General features: G+C 40.9%; 2 protein-coding genes across 3 annotated transcripts; one reads left to right on the forward strand and one right to left on the reverse strand.

Annotated features, from left to right (window-relative positions):
- The first annotated feature begins 11,618 nt into the window (after positions 1–11,618).
- LOC139194744 (probable LRR receptor-like serine/threonine-protein kinase At3g47570) lies at positions 11,619–13,977 on the forward strand. Its single transcript, XM_070819650.1, has 4 exons — positions 11,619–11,916; positions 12,530–12,691; positions 12,952–13,548; positions 13,766–13,977. Exons 1-4 carry the CDS (start codon positions 11,619–11,621, stop codon positions 13,975–13,977), a joined length of 1,269 nt encoding a protein of 422 aa, XP_070675751.1.
- Positions 13,978–15,253: 1,276 nt separating this feature from the next.
- Positions 15,254–18,674, reverse strand: LOC139187690 (inactive beta-amylase 4, chloroplastic-like). Of its 2 annotated transcripts, XR_011578793.1 has the most exons (6): positions 18,390–18,674; positions 17,962–18,090; positions 17,462–17,711; positions 16,744–16,815; positions 15,479–16,654; positions 15,254–15,355 (listed from the first exon to the last, which is right to left on the reverse strand). XR_011578793.1 is itself a non-coding variant. In XM_070818344.1 (4 exons), exons 2-4 carry the CDS (start codon positions 18,087–18,089, stop codon positions 16,792–16,794), a joined length of 402 nt encoding a protein of 133 aa, XP_070674445.1. In that variant the 5' UTR covers position 18,090; positions 18,390–18,625; the 3' UTR covers positions 16,249–16,791. The 2 variants fall into 2 exon arrangements, 1 of the variants encoding a protein (XP_070674445.1); XM_070818344.1 differs by lacking the exon at positions 15,254–15,355 and having other exon boundaries at positions 16,249–16,815; positions 18,390–18,625.
- Positions 18,675–18,887: the final 213 nt, after the last annotated feature.

Here is an 18,887-nt window from a genome sequence, read left to right on the forward strand (position 1 = left end):
AAGCAGCACAAGTCTTCCATGTATCATGCTCCGGCCAACGGTCTTGCAGAAGCATTCAACAAAACATTGTGCAACCTCTTAAAGAAAGTGATCGGCCGAACAAAGAAAGACTAGCACGAAAGAATAAGCGAAGCACTTTGGGCATATAGGACGACGCATAGGACTCCTACCCAAGCTACCCCTTATTCTCTCGTATATGGCGTGGAAGCTATTCTACCGCTAGAAAGTCAAATCCCCTCACTTAGGATAGCTATACAAGAAGGCTTGACTGATGAAGAGAATGCGAAGTTGCGCCTTCAAGAGTTGGAATCACTCAACAAAAGAAGGCTCGAAGCTCAACAACACTTGGAATGCTACCAAGCACGGCTATCCAAGGCATTCAACAAGAAGGTCCGCCCAAGGTCTTTCCAAACTGGAGATCTCGTCCTTGCATTACGAATGCCTATCATCACGACTCACAAGACAAAAAGCAAGTTCACATCAAAGTGGGATGGACCGTACGTAATACAAGAGGTCTACACGAACGGCGCCTACTTAATCATGGCAGAAGACGGCTTGAAGATCAGTCCCATCAATGGTAGATTCTTGAAGCGTTACTACCCCTAAAAGGCTATGGCACAAAGCTCCTGGCCCGCAAGAGCATAAACTGTGTACGGCAAAATCATCATCAAAATCACCAAAAAAAAAAAAAAATCATCGCTCATTTGAACTACGTTATGACTTGATCCCTCATCAACCGGGGGTACGTAGGCAACTTGAAACTTCAAAACTTCAAGTACAGTCACATCATCAACAAAAACACAAATACTTTGAAGAATAAAGAGCAAATGCAAGAAGGCAAATACTTCATTTCTTAAAAAAAAATGAAAATAATAATAATAATAATAATAATAATAAAAAACAGAAAATATTACTGGAAAGATATGTCCCTAAAACTACGGAGGCGATCTTGAAGCAAGCCTTCCAAAGTCTTCAAAGTCTCCACCTCGGTCGGAGACAAGGTGGGCAAATCCATAGCCATGCCTTTCTCTTGTTCTAGACGTGAAATCTCCTCATGGTGCTGAGAAAGTGTAGCCCTCTGTTCTGCAAGAACATGTTCAAGTTGTGATGCTTGGGTTCCCAACTGCTCTCGCTCTCGTACCAACGCATCTAGACGCACCTGGACGGAAGCTAAAGAAGCCTCTGTGACTTGATAATCTCCCGAAGCAAGCTTCAACAAATCTTCTTCGAGCAATGCAAGGTCTTCCAGCGAGCACTTCGAAATCCTACTCTCAATATGGCTTTTGACATCAAAGGCAGCACGAAGTTTGAGGCGATGGATAAATTGCTCGGTACCGTTAAGGTTCGGCCCTCTCAAAGAGATCGCAGAACTAGCTGGCAAAGGTGTTGGACGTATGATGGACTCTTGTCACCTTCACCTGCACACGGCAAGCTTGGAAAATTGGGCGAATTTTGAACGAGCTCTTCACCGGGCGGGTTCCCAATCTCCCCGTCTGTAGGTAGATTGCCTCGAAGTAGTATATCCATATAGGAGTGAACACCCACGGTCGCCAAATCAAAAGAATAAGAAGGCCCAACCTAAGGAAGACGAGGAAAGGTGTTAGAAGCAAAAAACTAAGATAAGAATAAGAAGTCATGAAAGAAAAAGAAATGCATACATCTTTCTCTAAAGACACACGACCATCAGATTGGGGAGGCCTAAACACTTCTTTCTTTTTATGACGAAAATTGACATCGCTGTCAACCTGAGCAGCTTCAAGTGGTCGCTTGTTTAAAACTTGATGGCGCCGCCTCAAAACAAGTCCATCTTCATACGAATCAACTTCGTCACCCGCCTCTTCAGAAGCGTCCAAATGGTGAGGAGACAAGCACAAGCGTTGACGGACTAAAGCCACAGGTCTGTACTGCAAGGGAGTTGCACTCGCACAGTCAAAAGGTACCAGCTGCATAGGAATCAAAAAATTGCCTTCTTTCAACGCATCATGGCGTGAATGGGAAGAATTAGTACCACTTGCCATCCTCAAATCCTCATGATGTACCTTTGACCACCAACGTGCGTAAACACGAGTCACTAGATTACTCCTGAACTCATCCTTGGTTGGCAAGGTAATATAAGCATTTGTACATGCACGGGTACAAGACTCCCAATGCATATACACGGCTTGCAATGATCCTGATTGGGCTTTTTCCTTCAGCCTGCCTGGCACATTTTGGACAAAACCAAATTGCCTGCTAAAACGGTGAGGATTGTATGGCTGAACGATGCATCGGTCTTCTTGCCGCAAAGAAACATACGCCGAGCGAAGACTTATAAGATAAGACAAGTCTGAAGAGCGAAGATGCGAATCGTCCATGATGCCTCGCCGCACTGAGCTAACTCTGGCCAGGCGGTCCATTTTTAAGCCTTCACAACTTCTAAACAGTGTTTGAGCCTGCGAATCATCAAGACTCTTCGCAGAAAGCACGCTAGAATACTTCGTCATTAAAGGCCCCAGCTTGACTGAAGTCGGAGAAGAAGGACCTGACTTGTATAAAGTTGACGAAGAAAAATGAGTGCCAAAATACTCACCCAACCAACCATACACATAGTGGTAAGGGAGTACCGCAGCACGATCTTCAGTGCTTGCCAAGTTCGAAATAACATTCAAGCCGTCGTAAATGTTGGCTAAAACTGGAATAGCAAGGCTAAAAGATTCACCTGCAGCCATCTTGCTAGCAACTTTGAAGACTCCGGGACGAATGAGGTTGACATCATCCTTGGGGAAAACAAACTTACAGAGCCAACAAGCTAAGAAAGCGGCTAAGTAAGATTCTTCTAAGTGCTCTGACGCCACGCCACAATCCTCAAATGCCTTCAATTCAGCATAAGTATGACGAACAGCTGGACCAATGACACCCGACGGGTCCGAGTCCCCCTTAGGCTTGGTTGTCTTGTTACGACCGCTTTTCTTCGAAGGCCTCTTGTACTTCATGGCATCCCAATACCAAAATCGGATCCACGAAGAAATCTTCACGCCTGACTTACCTGGGGCCTCTTGGAAAAGCTTATGGTATGCCCCAAACAAATAGCGGCAGCTCGCAGGTAATCCTCGACTGTTGCGATAAGAAAACTCTTCCACACTAGGAACAACCTCATCATAGAATTTTCCCTGGATTGGTAAGCCTCTTATCTTATGGAGATCCCAAAGCGAGATCGACATCTCCCTTCGAGCCGTGTGAAGTGTGTTGGTCGCTGAACACCAATGCTCAAAGAATGCACGCATGATAGAAGGATGTCGGTCATAACTGAACAGAGATGCATATACAGCATGATAAATGCCCGTGTTGGTAAACATATCTTTGGAACGGCTCAAGACATCTTCAAGCCATTCCCAATAAAACTCAACGAAGGCGGCTCCTCCAGTAGTCGACAAGGTGCTACTCCAAGCCATAGCTCCGCTACGGATACGATTGCCAAGAAGCTCAAACGAAACTGAATGATTGTCACGAACATGGTGCGAATGGTTCAAGATAAGACTCATCGATGTGCATGCCTTTTTCTTTGCATTTAGTCGAACAGAGTCTACCACATCCCAAGGTACTTCAGAAGACCACGACTTAATATGCATGAAATTGTCTTTTACGGGAAGGGCAAGCGCCTTGGGGCCGGTCAGTGGTGCATAAAGCTTTAATGTCGTTCCACTATCTTGTGAATTGCCTTCTTTTGCAAGAATGGTGATAGTGTTGCTTTTAAAGCACTTGAGAAACACCATGACTGCAACAGAAAAGTCAGCCACAAAACTTGAGCAGCACAGCAAAGATGGTAGCTACAGGACGACCCTTCAAAGCACGCTACAGTGGCAGAGGAAACCAAAATGCTACGCAAACTCGCAGCAAAGCCTCGCTCCAGTCTCTTGCACAACTCCACACGGCAGCGCACCACCGAGGGAAAACTGTGATCAAAAGGCACTATACAGCGAAACCTCGTTGTGATATCCGGCACACCCACAACCTGCTACCACGGCTCTAAAAGCTTCGTAAAGATCCTGGCGTCAAGCTCTGCCTTTTCAAGATCAAAGATTCCTGGCAGCACAGCAAACAAATCCATCAGTGGAAGCACACACATTGTGCATATAAAAAGAAAAAAAAAGAGAAAAAAAAAAGGGACATTATATTATATGCATGGTGATGAAACAAGTGCACGGTTTGGTGAGGGGACAAATCAATTTCCACATACATGTACATGTGTGCACGGTATCAATCACAACCAACTTCCATATATATGTATGCATGCAGAATGATGGGACAACCGCCAGCCAACTTATATATATATATATATATATATATATATATATATACATGCAAAGCGACAGGACACTCAACATATATATATATATATATATATGTACGTACAACATGTCAAAAAGCGACAGGACACTCAACATATATATATATATATATATATATATATATATATGTACGTACAACATGTCAAAAGCATCTCAGGGTTATATAAATATATATATATATATATATATATATATATATATATATAAGTATAAGTATGTGCGGCATCCAAGATGGGACAACTAATCTCAGGGTTATATATAAATAAGTGTAAGTGTGTGCGGCTCCAGGCTATATATATGTATAAAGGCATGCTGCGTGCGGCTCCAGGACATATATATATATATATATATATATATATATATATATATATATATATATATATATATGTATAAACGCCTGCTGCGTGCGGCTCTGGGATATATATATATATATATATATATGCATGGTGATGGGTTATACATATAAACGGACTCACAAAGTAAAAGCTGCATCCTGCCAGCCGACTGCCTTCTTCTTCCCTTCTGCAGCACTGGTCATCCCCTCCTCAACGCTTTGCACACCTTAAGCTCCAGCACCGAGACTCCCCTTGTCAAGCTCACTTCTGCAGCCTCAGACCACCGTCTCTGTCCATCAATGCCAAGCCAACCCGAACCCGTCGTTCACCGTCAGGATCCGCATCCTACCTCCTCTCTGCTGCATTTCCTTCCAGCACCGAGCTCAGTAGCAGCAAACGAGGATCCTCCAGGAACAATAGGCGCACTGTTAGTAGCATGAGCAACAGAGGATGCTACATAAGAAAGCCCAGTCGACGAAGATGTAGAGCTGAAAGAGGTAGCAAATACAGAGACTTACCAGGTAGTAGACGCGAGGAACGCAGGAAGCAGTGCACGCAGTCATGATTGCAGCCAGGCAGCAGCTGTGTAGTGAATATGCAGTGCCCTATGTGTATGTGTGTGCGTATGCCTATATATATATATATATATATATACAACGATCTCAACAGTTGCAAAAGAAACTGATCCGCATGCGATGCAGTGACTGTATAAACAGCAACCCGCATGCAGTGAAGAATGTGATAAGGTGACTATGCAAGTACAAAGATGGTCCGCACGCGAGAAGAACACAGTGCAACGAGAAAGCCCACTGAGGAACCCAGCTGTACCATCTTCAAGCCACTACTTACAAGTGCATGCTACTATTAGCAAGTCAAGAATAAAAATAAAAGGTCGTACCCAGTGCACAAGGCTCCCGCTTTACGCAGGGTCTGGGAGAGGTGAATGTCGGCTAGCCTTACCCCTATTTATGGAGAGGCTGCTCCCAAGTCTCGAACCCGAGACCTACCGCTCATGGGCGAAGGCACTTGCCATCGCACCAAGTGCGACCTCTAAGTCAAGAATAAAAATAAAATAAAATAAAAAAAGAAAGGTGGTGGCGACAAAATCATTGAAAGATAGAAAAACAGGTCTGTCGTAAAGCATGTCTTCAGGCCTTTGCCAGCAGTTTATGTCATTAGGAACCTTGGCATCAATGTTTCCACTTCCTACCTAAATTGAAAAAAAAAAAAAGGAAAAGGAGAACATTGTCCCTAATAGTTCATTATCGTGTTCAAGAAACAGGATTCTGTTGCAAAACAATGAAAACTGAAAATGCAATGGTCATCAAAACGGGACTTAAATTTTTCAAAAGGCTTGCCTGAGAATACAATACGAACTCTGAAGTTGTGTTTGGAGGAACAAAGAGTTTGAGCAGATAATCATTGCCCCATTTTATTATGTCCTTGACATGATCAAGCTCACCAATATCAGCATACTTTTCGTGGTATTCGATCACAGTCCAACTCAACAGGGTTACGGTATAAGCTGTAGGGAAGCTGAACTTTATGTTGTTGCCAGAATCATAGAAACCACCCCGAAGATTCACCGGTTTACTGCTCAAATTCCCATCATGCAATCCTGAACTGGCGCGAAATTTTACCAGACTATTATTAGGGTGAACCCCAGCTGATCAGATAAGAAAATTTTCAGCAAGTTAGATAAAAAAGAAGTTCCATGTAATTCTTTCTAATCAAATGCATGATGGAAGAAACATGTTACATATTTGCGCGTCAAAGAACGTCAGAGCTTGGTTCAATGCACGCGTAAGATTCTTCGAAGGGTGGCGATGATGCTTTTGCAGAGCATTAGGCAAAAGTGCTTACTTAAAAAAAAAAAAAAAAAAAAAAAGGGATTATATATCAGCACCATGCGGAGGGCAAAGAAAATAAAGGTTTCAAAATGGGCATCATTACTTGAAAAAAATAATTGTTGTGTGGGTGTATATACGTGCCATGCATATTATAAGTCCCAACACTCTAACTCCCACACGTTCGTCCGAATAGAGAGGAAAAGCAATAAGCTCTGCTGTCAAAAAAAAAAAAAAAAAAAAAGGAAGTAACACATCTATATGTTTTATTTGTACTTAGCACAATGCACGGAATAAAATAAGGCATGTCCATTAATATCTCCGAGAAATTACAAAAAAAAAAAAAAAAAAAGTAGAAAAAGCCTTCACGAATGTCACTTGTGTGAAGCCTCAGGACTTGGAGCCTTGGTACTCGGTGGAACCCTAAAGGAGGGAGGCACTGAAGATAGCTTATTCAGAGCCTCAATACTTGGTCGAATTCCAGATGACGAAGGCAAAAAGTGCCTCTGGAATACATCCACAAACTTCCGATGGTCACTTTGAATTCGACCTTCGGAGTCCATCAGCTGATCAAGCTTCTTCTTCATGCTCGTCGAATAACTATTTGCAAGCACATGCAACTCTCTATTCTCACGCTTGAGCTGCCTAATCTCTTGACTAAGAGCCGCCACCTCGGCTGTCAATGATTCAACCTGGCGAGTTCGAGCAAGTAAGCGTTGGCCCATGTTGGAAACAGAGTTCGCACACTGGACACTGAGAGCCTGGGACTCTTGAACAGCTAACTCATCGAACCGTCGTGAAAGTATCCTATTATCTTTAGGAGTGATGAGGTTTCTAGCTACAACCGTAGCCGTGGTTGCATCCCTCATCACAGAGTCTTCAACTGTAAGAGGGCCATTAGAAGAAAAAAAAGATGGGCGCCATACATTACCCTGACGCGGTGCACCTGTGTCACTGCTAAGACTCAAATCTAAGCAAATGTTAAAAGGGGAAGCCATTTTAAAAAAAAAAATACTAAAAGAAAAAGGTTGGATGAAGTAAAGAGTAGCAGAGATAATTTTTCACGGGCAGGCAATCTTCAAATTGTGCGTGTTGAATACAATTGACACCTCTTTAAAAGGAGAGGCAGCACAACCATTCGTTCATAAATCGAAGAGACACCACTCTCCGAATTTCAAAACCCGGATTTTCCTGCGTAAAGTCTGTCGATAATTTTCAGACACAATCTCAGCTTTCGGCTATCACGTGCAACTTTGTCAGAGATCACTGACAAAGTTGAAAACGTGTGAAGTCCATTATGCCAACTACCGCACTTCTGCCGACAAGCGTGGGTGACAAGGCCACGCTCACCCTACCACTTGATGTTGAGAGCTCACCATATAATTCGACCTCCATCCTATAGCAAGACACACATCCAGCCTGACCTTTCTTCCTTGCCGAAGGCATCTGCAACCAAAACTCAGTTTTCTTCCTCCCTGAAAACACATCCAGCCTGACCTTTCTTCCTTGCCGAAGACATCTGCAACCAAAACTCAGTTTTCTTCCTCCCTGAAAACACATCCAGCCTGACCTTTCTTCCTCGCCAAAAGCATCTGCAACCAAAACTCAGTTTTCTTCCTCCCTGGAAGCGCTTCTTCAACCAAGCCACACCAGAGCAAAGGTATCTCATATCACTGGGGTTGAGAGCAAGAGTATCTCATAGCATGCTTTCTCCCTATCCTTTTCTTTGTCCTCCTTCTTCACTGCGAAGACAAGGATAAAGAAAGCAATATGTCGGAACCTCCACTCAAGCCCCTGGTAAGGAGCCGACTACTTGGAACCTTCCGTGATAGCTCACCTAGCCGTGCTTTCGAATACGCATCTTCAACATCTTCTGCTTCCTCTTCGTCTCTACATCTGCCTGGAAAACAGATGATGCATCGAAGCATGTGGAGACAGGCGCAACAAATGCATGTGCTGGTCGTCCGCTACTTCTTCAAAAGCAAAAGTATCTCATATCATTAGGGTCGAAAGCAAAGGTATCTCATATCATGCTTTCCCCCCATCATTTCCTTTGCCCTTGCTCTTGCCTGCAGAACAGGGAGAAGGGAAGCAATCAGTCGGAACCTGAAATTAAACGTCCGATCAAGAACTGATTGCCTGCAACCTTTGCCTGGTTACCTACCTGGAGTTGCTCTCGAGTGCTCATCTTCAACTGCTGATACGTCTCGAATTCCCTCAGCAAATGCTTCAGGAGTGTGGATCTGTTGACATCGGCTCTTTGCACTGAAGCTGCCAAGCATGAGTGAGTCGCGGAGAGGTGGTGCTCCGAAGAACCATTTAAAGGCAAAAGGTTGCACACCGCTTCAGCTATGCAAAAGAAACAAGCAGAGAAGAATGCAACACAACGAGCTGGAACAAATCATGAAGCACGATGCCCTTCCCTGCATAACCGCATAATCCAGACGGACGAGTTCAAGTAAAGATCCAAGCTGGACACCGTTACTCTAACCAAAAGGCTCGAGAAGCTTTAACAACCTTTCGCTGGCACCGTCACCGAAGAGCAAAGTCTCGATAATCCTTAAAGATCAAGTCACCAACTGGAAGAAGAGCCCATCAATCTTGAAGATCATACTGTTGACCAAACTACTCAGGGTTCATATGAAAATGCTGCGAACTTCCTTGATCTTTCAAAGCATGCATGTCCTGAAACTGCTCGTGGTCATGTTTAAGTTCGAGATCAAGCCTCAACAAGCCTGACTCAAGATCAAGTGTCCACCACCCTTGAGTCAAATCCAGTTCAAGATTAAGTCTGTGGAAAGTCCTTTGGAGGAAACCAGAAAACTCCTCCAGCCTAGTTCAAGATCAAAGCTGTGGAAAGTCAACAAGCACAACAAAATACGTGCCGATTCATCCATCATCAAAGCCAAGGATCGTCTACTACACGAAGCTCCTTGTGGTCCAATTTCATCCAAGATCAAGCCTCAACGGCCCTTGAAGAAACTTCAAACAAAATTCAAGAACAAGCCTTAACGGCACTTGAAGAAACTCCCAGACCGGTTCAAGATCAAGCCTCAGCGGCCCTTGGATCGACAACTGCATTAAGGGACTTCAAAACGCATTTTCTACATGTAACAAGCACATGTATACAACGCGCCTTGAAGTGGGGGCATTTGTAGACATTGAAATTTTGGTGAATATTAGCCATTGCATTAAGATTACATTTGTAAACATTGAAATTTTAGTGAAATAAATGTTGACCATTGTGTTAAAATTACAACCTTCATTCACTTCACCTACATCATCCACCCAAGTTTCACCTACAACATCCACCAAAATTCACCTACAACATCCACCAAAACAAATGGATGGTGGTGATTCATTCCCAAAGCCTATAAATAGGCTCCTCCATCAAAGAATCAAGGGAGGATTTTGACATACACTTTCTCTACTCCCAAATTGGAAGAGAATTCACACCACACAAAAGCCTTGAAGCCTCGAAACTCTGAAGCTCTCAAGGCTTTCCCGAAGGATCAAGAAAGCCCCCTCTTCGTTCTTCGTGAAATCCTCCTTCAAGATCAAGCCCCGACGGCCCTTGAAGAAGGTGTTCATCATTCATCAACTGTTCGTCCAAGATCAAGCCTCGACGGCCCTTGGATCGACAACACTACATCTACACGTTTCAAAGATAGAATCAGAATATTATTTTGTACACGTGTTCTTGTCTCGTTTATCGCAGGAATTCCCGTGTTTACAATAATATCAACGATCCAAACCGTTTATTTACCTGCACCCTTTAATAGATCATGTTTTCAAAAAAGAAAATCTAAAAAAAGGAAATTTGATGATAACAATGAAGTATAAATGTAAACAACAATCAACGGTTAAATTTTGATCTATGAATTATATGATTATAGTGGCGAATTTCGAAGTTAAGCTCTTCATGAAAGTTATAAAGCTTGTCATTACAAGTGTTTATATATTTTTTTCTATATTTTTTTACACTTCTACATTAATTAAAAAACTATTAATTAAAGACTTTAGGTAAGCGAAAATATACTTAAAACAAAATTGTGTTTTTATGTTTTGGATGTGATAATATGGAATGTATATACTTATTTAGTATTATGTTTTTCATTTGATTATTTATTGGTTTAAAATATATTTTCCTTAACGGGTAACGGGTCGGGTCATATTACCTGTTAATATTATCGGGTCGATTTCGGGTCGGGTCATTTTACCCGTTTATTTTAACGGGTGTTATACGACACGACCCGTTAAGATATCAGGTATGACACGAAAACGACACGAACACAGAAAACACGACACGAATGCCAAGTCTAGACATGATTGGTTAATAATCTTATTAGAAATCCATCACCAATAATTGTATTTTCGGATAATGACACGTGGCGCAACGAGTACGATTAAAAAATTTATTGGAAATCCATCACCAATAATTGTCTTTTCGGATTTTTATGACACGTGGCGCAACGAGAATGATTAAAAATCTTATCCGAAATTACAAATAAAATTATTTTGTATTATTTTTTAACTTTTCAGATAATAACACGTGGCACAACGAGAACGATTAAAAATCTTATCGGAAATCCATTACCAATAATTGTCTTTTCGGATTTTATGACACGTGGCACAACGAGAACGATTAAAAATTTTATCCGAAATTACAAATAAAATTATTTTGTATTATTTTATAACTTTTCGGATAATGACACATGGTGCAACGAGAACGATTAAAAATCTTATCCGAAATTACAAATAAAATTATTTTGTATTATTTTATAATTAAAAAAAATACTAATATTTTATTGCCTATTACCAGGGCTATTGAAGTGCAACGGTGGAGATGCAAAATGCGGTTATTGTTCATTAAAGGTAGTTACTGTTCACTGGGTAAATTGCATAATGTATTGCCTGGAAGGGGGGTTCTCACGCTAAAACTGCTCTTAGAAATAGCTCATGCCAATTTCAGCACAGATCAGTCTGCGCTTCTTGCTCTCAAAGCTCACATCACTAGTGACCCTACATCTTGACTGCCAACTGGTCCTCTGCCTCCAATTCCGACATGTGCTCGCCACCACAGAGTCAAGGCCTTAAATCTCTCGTACATGGGTCTTGTTGGGGTTATTCCTCCGCATCTAGGCAACCTCTCATTTCTCGTTGAGTTGGGCCTTAAGAATAATAGTTTTCATTGTCCCCTACCCCAAGAATTGTCTCGTTTGCGCCGGTTGAAGACGATTGACTTTGGAAACAACTTTATGGGAACCATTCCTTCGTGGTTTGGGTCCTTCCCTAAACTTCAAACCTTCACATTGGCCGGTAATGGCTTCTCTGGTTTCATACCCGCTGCTATCTTCAACTTATCTACACTCGAAATAATTAATCTGAGCAGGAACCAACCATCAGGTGCGTACGTACCACCATTACCAACCACCTAGGAATATAAATTAATGTTTCATTTTAACATCTATATATAAGATGTACAAAAATCATCTCATTTTGTTTACTTCTTTTTTGTTGGAATGCATGCACATATTTAACAGGGAGCATACCTAGAGAAATCGGCAACTTAACAATGGTGAAGCGCATACACCTTGTCCGAGGCAACTGGTCAGGATCCTCCTGACCAGTGTTTGTGGGTCGTTGGATTTTTATCCAACAACTACAAACAGGGGACCCTTTAAAAGTTATAATAATTGTAGCCATTAGATAAAAATCCAACGGCCCACGAACATTGGTCAGGAGGATCCCGAACAGTTGGCTCAGAGAGGATCCAAATCCCTTAGCTGGGATCTTGTTCAACTTCAGCAAAAAATGAGATGAGAGGACTAGTGTAGGATCGTATATTTACTGTGTAAGACCCTCGTACTCTAGAGCAAAAAAAAAAGGTCCTATATAGTGAGTATATGGTCCTTAGAATGTATCCCACTTTTGCTACGGTACAACGGGATTCCCACTAAGAAGCTGCTCCTATATATGTATACATGATTTTAACACTATACACGGATTGATTTTATAGAACTTCCTTATGAGATAGGCAGTTTAGGTCAGCTGGAGGTGTTGTTTGTGCAGAGAAATGCCCTAAAAGGCTGTGCTTTTCTGCCTGCCCTCAACATATCTTCTTTGACTACTTTGACTCTATACTGGAACAACATGAGCGGCAATCTTCCGAACAATATATGTGAGCATCTTTTGAGTATTCGACGAATTAATTTGGGTCAAAACCAGTTTGACGGTCTGATTCCCTCCAAATTGTGGCAATGCAATGAGCTTCCTGAAATCGCATTCGGGTTTTGGCAATTTGACCTACTTAAACTATTTTTCTAGACGAAAATAATTTAGAAGGTAATAAATTTGAGGGCATTTTGCAATCATTTAGTTTTTAATTTTTAGTTAAACTGAAGTTACAAAGTTAGTGCAAGCGTGCTGAAATTGTGACAGGTACAATACCAGATGAAATTGGTGATCTCCAACAGTTAGAGATTTTGGCACTACATGCTAATAATCTCAGTGGCGTCATCCCATCCAAACTCTTCAATAACTTCATGATAAGAGAAATAGAGCTTTCTATTAATCAACTCTCAAGTGGCCTCCGAGCAAACATAGGTCTTAACGTTCCGAACCTAGAATTCCTAGGTGTAGCCAGAAATAACCTCGTGGCCGGACTACTCCCTAACCTCTCCAATGCTTCCAAGCTCAGGGAGCTAGAAATGATCGAAAACTCATTTATCTTGTACTTGAATAATTTGACGATTGATGCTTCTACTCCACAAGCAGCAAGCACCCTCTCTTGTTTGTTTAATCTTAGAAATTTGACAACATTATACTTGGGAGATAATCCACTAAACACCACGATTCTAGCTCCTCACGGGAATCTATCTACGTCACTCCTATATGTTGATTTAAGGATGTCCAACATCAAGGGTAACATTCCCGTTGATATTTGCAACTTGAGCAGCATGATAAAGTTAAACCTGGGAGACGATCAGTTGAGTGGAGCAATTCCAAGTTCAATACAAAGGCTAAAATATCTCCAAGGTTTGTATTTGAATGATAACTAACTGCAAGGACATATCCCTTATGAACTCTGTCAACTAAACTACCTAGCCGAGTTACGTTTGGATGGTAATCGGCTCTCTGGTTCTATTCCTTCTTGCTTGGGTACTTTGGCAGTAGCTCTAAGAAGTTTATTGTTAGGGTCCAATTTGTTAACTTCAAAATATGATTAATTTCTCCTTGGCAAACAATTATTTAGAAGGCCCAACCTCGCTAAGCCTAGAACTCTTGGATTTATCCAAAAACAATCTATCTGGAGTGATCCCGAAGTCCATGGAAGCACTCTTGTATCTCAAGCATTTGAATTTGTCTTTCAACAAACTCCAAGGAGAAATTCCAACCGGCGGGCCTTTCGGAAACTTCTCTGCTGATTCATTTGTATCAAACGGTGCGCTCTGCGGTGCTTCCTGACTCCACGTTCCATTGTGAAAATATAAAACAGAAGTTAAGCCAAATTGGAGGAAAGCTAAATATATCATCTCAGGGGTCATGTCAGTAATACTCCTAGCGGCCGCTGCATTGATTCTGCTACATCAAGTTCTTTGGAGAAGAGTTTCACGCCTAGAACTTGTAAAGGCAACAAATGGATTTCATGAGAAACTTACTTGGCGCGGGGGGTTTTGGCTCAATATACAGAGGAGCACTTTCAGATGGGATAGATATCGCCATCAAGGTTTTCAATTTACAGCTAGAAGGGGCATTCAAGAGTTTTGATAAGGAATGTGAAATACTAAGCAATATCCGTCATTGGAATCTTATTAAAATCATAAGTTGCTGCGATGAACTTGATTTCAAAGCCCTGATACTTCAATTGATGCCTAATGGAAGCCTCGAAAAGTGGTTGTATTCTCCAAACCGCTCCATGAATATCCTACAGAGGTTGGACATAATGAAAGATGTTGCATTGGAACTAGAATATCTTCATCATGGTTACTCGTTACCTATCGTTCACTGTGATGTGAAACCAAGCAATATACTACTAGATGATGATATGGTTGCACATGTTGCTGATTTTGGCATTGCAAGACTCATTGGCGGTGGAGATTCGATGACAGAAACCATGACCCTAGCCACAGTTGGATATATGGCTCCAGGTGATGTATTTTCTCCATTTGTATATGTTGGTCTTATTAGGAGTTATTATTTTCTTTTTATCATATATAACTAAATTCACATACAAATTTTGCAGAGTTTGGGATGGAAGGAAGCGTTTCGACAAGAGGGGATGTGTATAGTTTTGGTATTGTAGTCATGGAGACATTCACAAAAAGGAAGCCAACAGACGAGATGTTTGTTGGGGAAATGGATTTAAAGCCATGGATTGCAGATTCATTATTTCCAGATGCTGCAATAGGAAGATAGTGATTTCGTGAGCATAAGGGATTGCTTTTTATCTGTTATGAGATTAGCTTTAGTTTGCTCTGCAGCATTGCCGGGAGAGAGGATTAACATGAAAGATGCCGCAATCACACTCACCAAAATCAAGAGGGTATTTGAAGGACTGTGGAGGAATGAACCCTTAGTTCTTTTTGTTCTCTATATTTTCGGATCCATTTTCTTATTCTTGTTTTCAATTTGCAAAGACTACATTATTTTCTCAGTGACGGATATGAGAATATGACAATATTCCTAAAATTGAAATGTCGTACCTGGATTTGTCATTGCAATGAGACCAGTAGTACCAAAATTGCAATTCCAATTATTCTTCCCATATTTGGTAGTAAAGCATTCAGTTTCTACGGCAATCCAAATCCATTTCAAAAAATTTACAATTCCAACTCAAGAACGCCTGTCATGGGAACACAAAGTTATTTCAGTCAACATATCAGGAAGTTACAAACTTCTACACATGCCCTTGACAAAAAATTATAGGGCAGTGAGGCTGCTCCTCTAGGTAGTTCAATAAACTTACTGGTAAGTTGGGTTTTTTCGCTGCTTTACCAATTTGTGCTCATCTTTTTAACAAAAGGAACGAAGTTACTCCAACTTTCAGCCCTAAAGATCTTATCATTCATCCTTAAAACTTAGAATCTTACGGAACATGCAAAGCAGCTCCATGATGAGACAAAAGTGAAGCAACAGGATCATAACCATCTCAAACAGCAGTGTTGTAGTATCCTGTTGTAAGTTCAGCAGGGTGTGCGATCGCTTGATACCACCAATATATTCCACCTATTTTAGCTGCCAATACAATTGAAGTTTGCTTGTTTTCTTGATATTTCTTCAGAATGTTAGCTGCCTTTGCAAGAATATCATCTCCATGATAGAGCAATCTACCACTGTACCATTCCTACAACGAGTCAAGCCACTGTCAGATCTCCTAAGCTCCACAGTGTTTTCCAATAAGTTTAATCATGTTATGCCAAGTATTGCATGATAAAGAACCATAACATAATTTAATTTTCCACTTATACTCCATAATTGTCCTTAGTTTACTAACCAGTACATCCTATGATGATTTTTTTTCCTCTCTAGAAGACAAGCATCAATGCATTTTCATTCTTAATCAAATTGGATTAACTTAGTAAAACATTAAAACCCGTTCCCTTGTGATGACTTCATATTAAATCATTAAAACATATCTACTTTGTAATCATGTTGCGTAAGAGTTGTTACGACTTAAGTAGCAAACAGTCTGCAAGTACAAGCCCTAGAAGCAAATAGAGTTAGTTATAAGAAAAGTTCCAGTAAAGATTGAAAATATATATTGCAGGCTCATACTGTTTACATGCACCTACACAGAAATGTTGCATGGCTAAAGAAACACAACTTCAATTCAGCGTTTGCATTTTATTCTAAGTGGTAGTTCGAGGATGAAATGCACATGAACAGAACAATAAAAGCAATTATGTCATGCAAGTTACACCAGGCTTTAGCTATGCAGAAATTTTTCAATAATTAAGCAAGCTGCTTTCATCAGTTTCATACAAGGAAGAAACACCCATAATCAGAAAGAAAGCTTCCCTCTCCCTCTCCAAAGAAAGGAACTTCAGATGGGAGACTGTTGTAACAACCAGTCTTTTGTGGTCCCTTCTCTTCCCACTGAGGTTTTCCTTCCTGGTGTGCAGCCACCTTTAGGTCACCCATCCTAAAAGGAACAAGGTTGTAAATAGTAAAAATTCAATAGCAACCAAATTTCCATCAGAGGAATGAAAGATTTTTTTAACATAAATGTACTTGTCATAGCACTGGAATTCACCGATTCCAGGAAACTTCCATCTACCATCACCAAAAGGATGTGCAGGATATCTGTGTCAGCAATGTAACAATGTTGCATAAGAAATCATTGGACTGGCTTCATACTTGTAGTTCTAGTGTAACTGTAACATACTTAAGTTCACCAGAAGGACCAAGACCAACACTAATTTCTTCTATTACAGTTCCGATTAAGAATTCAAATTTCTTAGCAGAACTTGACATGAAATCTTCATAATAATGGAGGGCAGTCCATCCGCAAAAGAGAGGAACATGTTCAACTCTCAGTGTAAGATAATCATCATTGGAAAATCCATTTTGGTCCCAATAATATATATGCTTATTCTGATCATCAATCTGGGAGGAAAAAAATAAGAGGTCAACTTCTTTATCTAGATTCAAGATTCAAACTGATAGGTGTGTAATGAAGGCCAAACTATAGTTTTTCTTTCACATCCCTTTGCATTGATAAACTTTTTAAGCACATCGAATCTAAAATCAAGTATGCCAATGGGGAACACAGTACCATAGCACGTTGTAGAGCATGAAACTGAAGAAACATTGATATTATCTCTAGTCATCCAAATGGGTTATGTTTCTTAAAGTATGACCAGGTAAATTGAGCGTTGCAATACAGCCATGTGCATTCTACTAGACTAATAACTTCAAATGGGATTTCAAAATATCAAAGAAGACAAACCTCTATGATCCAAAGTGGAAGAGTTACACCCCCTTTTCTGCTAGAAGAAGAGTTAACGTTTGAGTAAAAAGACAAGGCAACATGCAACTTCAAATCTAAGTCAGAAATCAGTTTGAAAAGCTCTTCATAAAGAGACCAATCATATGCAAGAGGAGAGAAACGCTCTATAATTCCCCACCAAACCTCAACTGCAATTCTGTGGACACCAGCCAACTTGAGTGCTTTCAGAGCTACAGTTAAGGCCTTGATTCTGAAACAACAATAAATCGAGCAATATATAAGGAGATTCTGTCTCACTTAAAAGGAAACTAAATTAAAAATAAATAAATTTAGAACCATTTTGAAACGTACGTGTACATAACTTGACTTGGGAAGAGATCAAAATAGTTAGCTGCAACCTTGTAGCTAATCATACTCCGTCGTTTAAAAGAGTATAACAATTAAATTAAGAACGAAAATGCATCATAGCCTCATCAACAAAAAGTCATAATTAAACTTACTTCCTAATCCTTGGACGCCCCGTACCATCACTGCAGAAGGCATCGACATGCATCATCACATATATGGGAATACTGTTATCTCGGGAAGATGACAATATCGAGGACCTCGAATTCTCTCGTGCATCCATACTGCAAGCAACAAATCATCTAATTATCACACAGACATATTTTTACGATCCAATTTGAACATTCAAAAGCAATAAACTAGCTCAGAAACTTATCGTCAAATCGATTATAAGCATTCGCGCCTAAATTTCATTGTTTTGAGTTTATCAGCAACCCAACTGAACCTAGTCAAGTATTCACTTCAGTAAACTCTACAGTAACTCAAAAATTTTATAAATTTTCCTGCGTTTTCTCGGTAACCAAACAGACCGTGCAACTCAAAAGAAAACGGAAAAAAAAAACCGTAATTGTGTGAGATAAACCTAAGAATACTGTTTCTGGCAAGGGATGGGCTGCAGCGAGTGAAGAGGCCATTTTTAAAGACGGGAAGGGTCGAAACGTTTCAGAGGATGTTTCGGCGGTCGGCCTTGTCGTCGAAACTGACTTCTCTTAAGCAGAAGAAGCTGCTCCTCGCTGTTGTGCATTTGCAGGCGACTGCTATGTCCGCCATTGCCATGGATCACAGAGAATCTCTCAGCGATAGAGAGAGCAAATCCCAGTGTTTGTAATTTTCATTTGCAACTGAAATGTACTGACTGACTCCGTGTGTTGTGGTATTTTTGGGTATTAGTTTTGTGGCCGCTCGAGACGCTTATTTCTAGGGCTGGGCAAACGGGTCCGGGATCCGTGGGTCGGGGCGGGTAATACGGGTACGGGACGGGTATGGGCCGGTTCTTAATTTTGTAAAAACAGATCGGGGCGGGACGGGCCGGGTAATTGAAGTTTTCGATTTGGGCCGGTTCCAAAAGTATAGGAACCGG

The sequence above is a fragment of the Malus domestica genome, chromosome 03 (assembly GCF_042453785.1).
Source record: "Malus domestica chromosome 03, GDT2T_hap1".
Classification (NCBI taxonomy): Eukaryota; Viridiplantae; Streptophyta; class Magnoliopsida; order Rosales; family Rosaceae; genus Malus; species Malus domestica.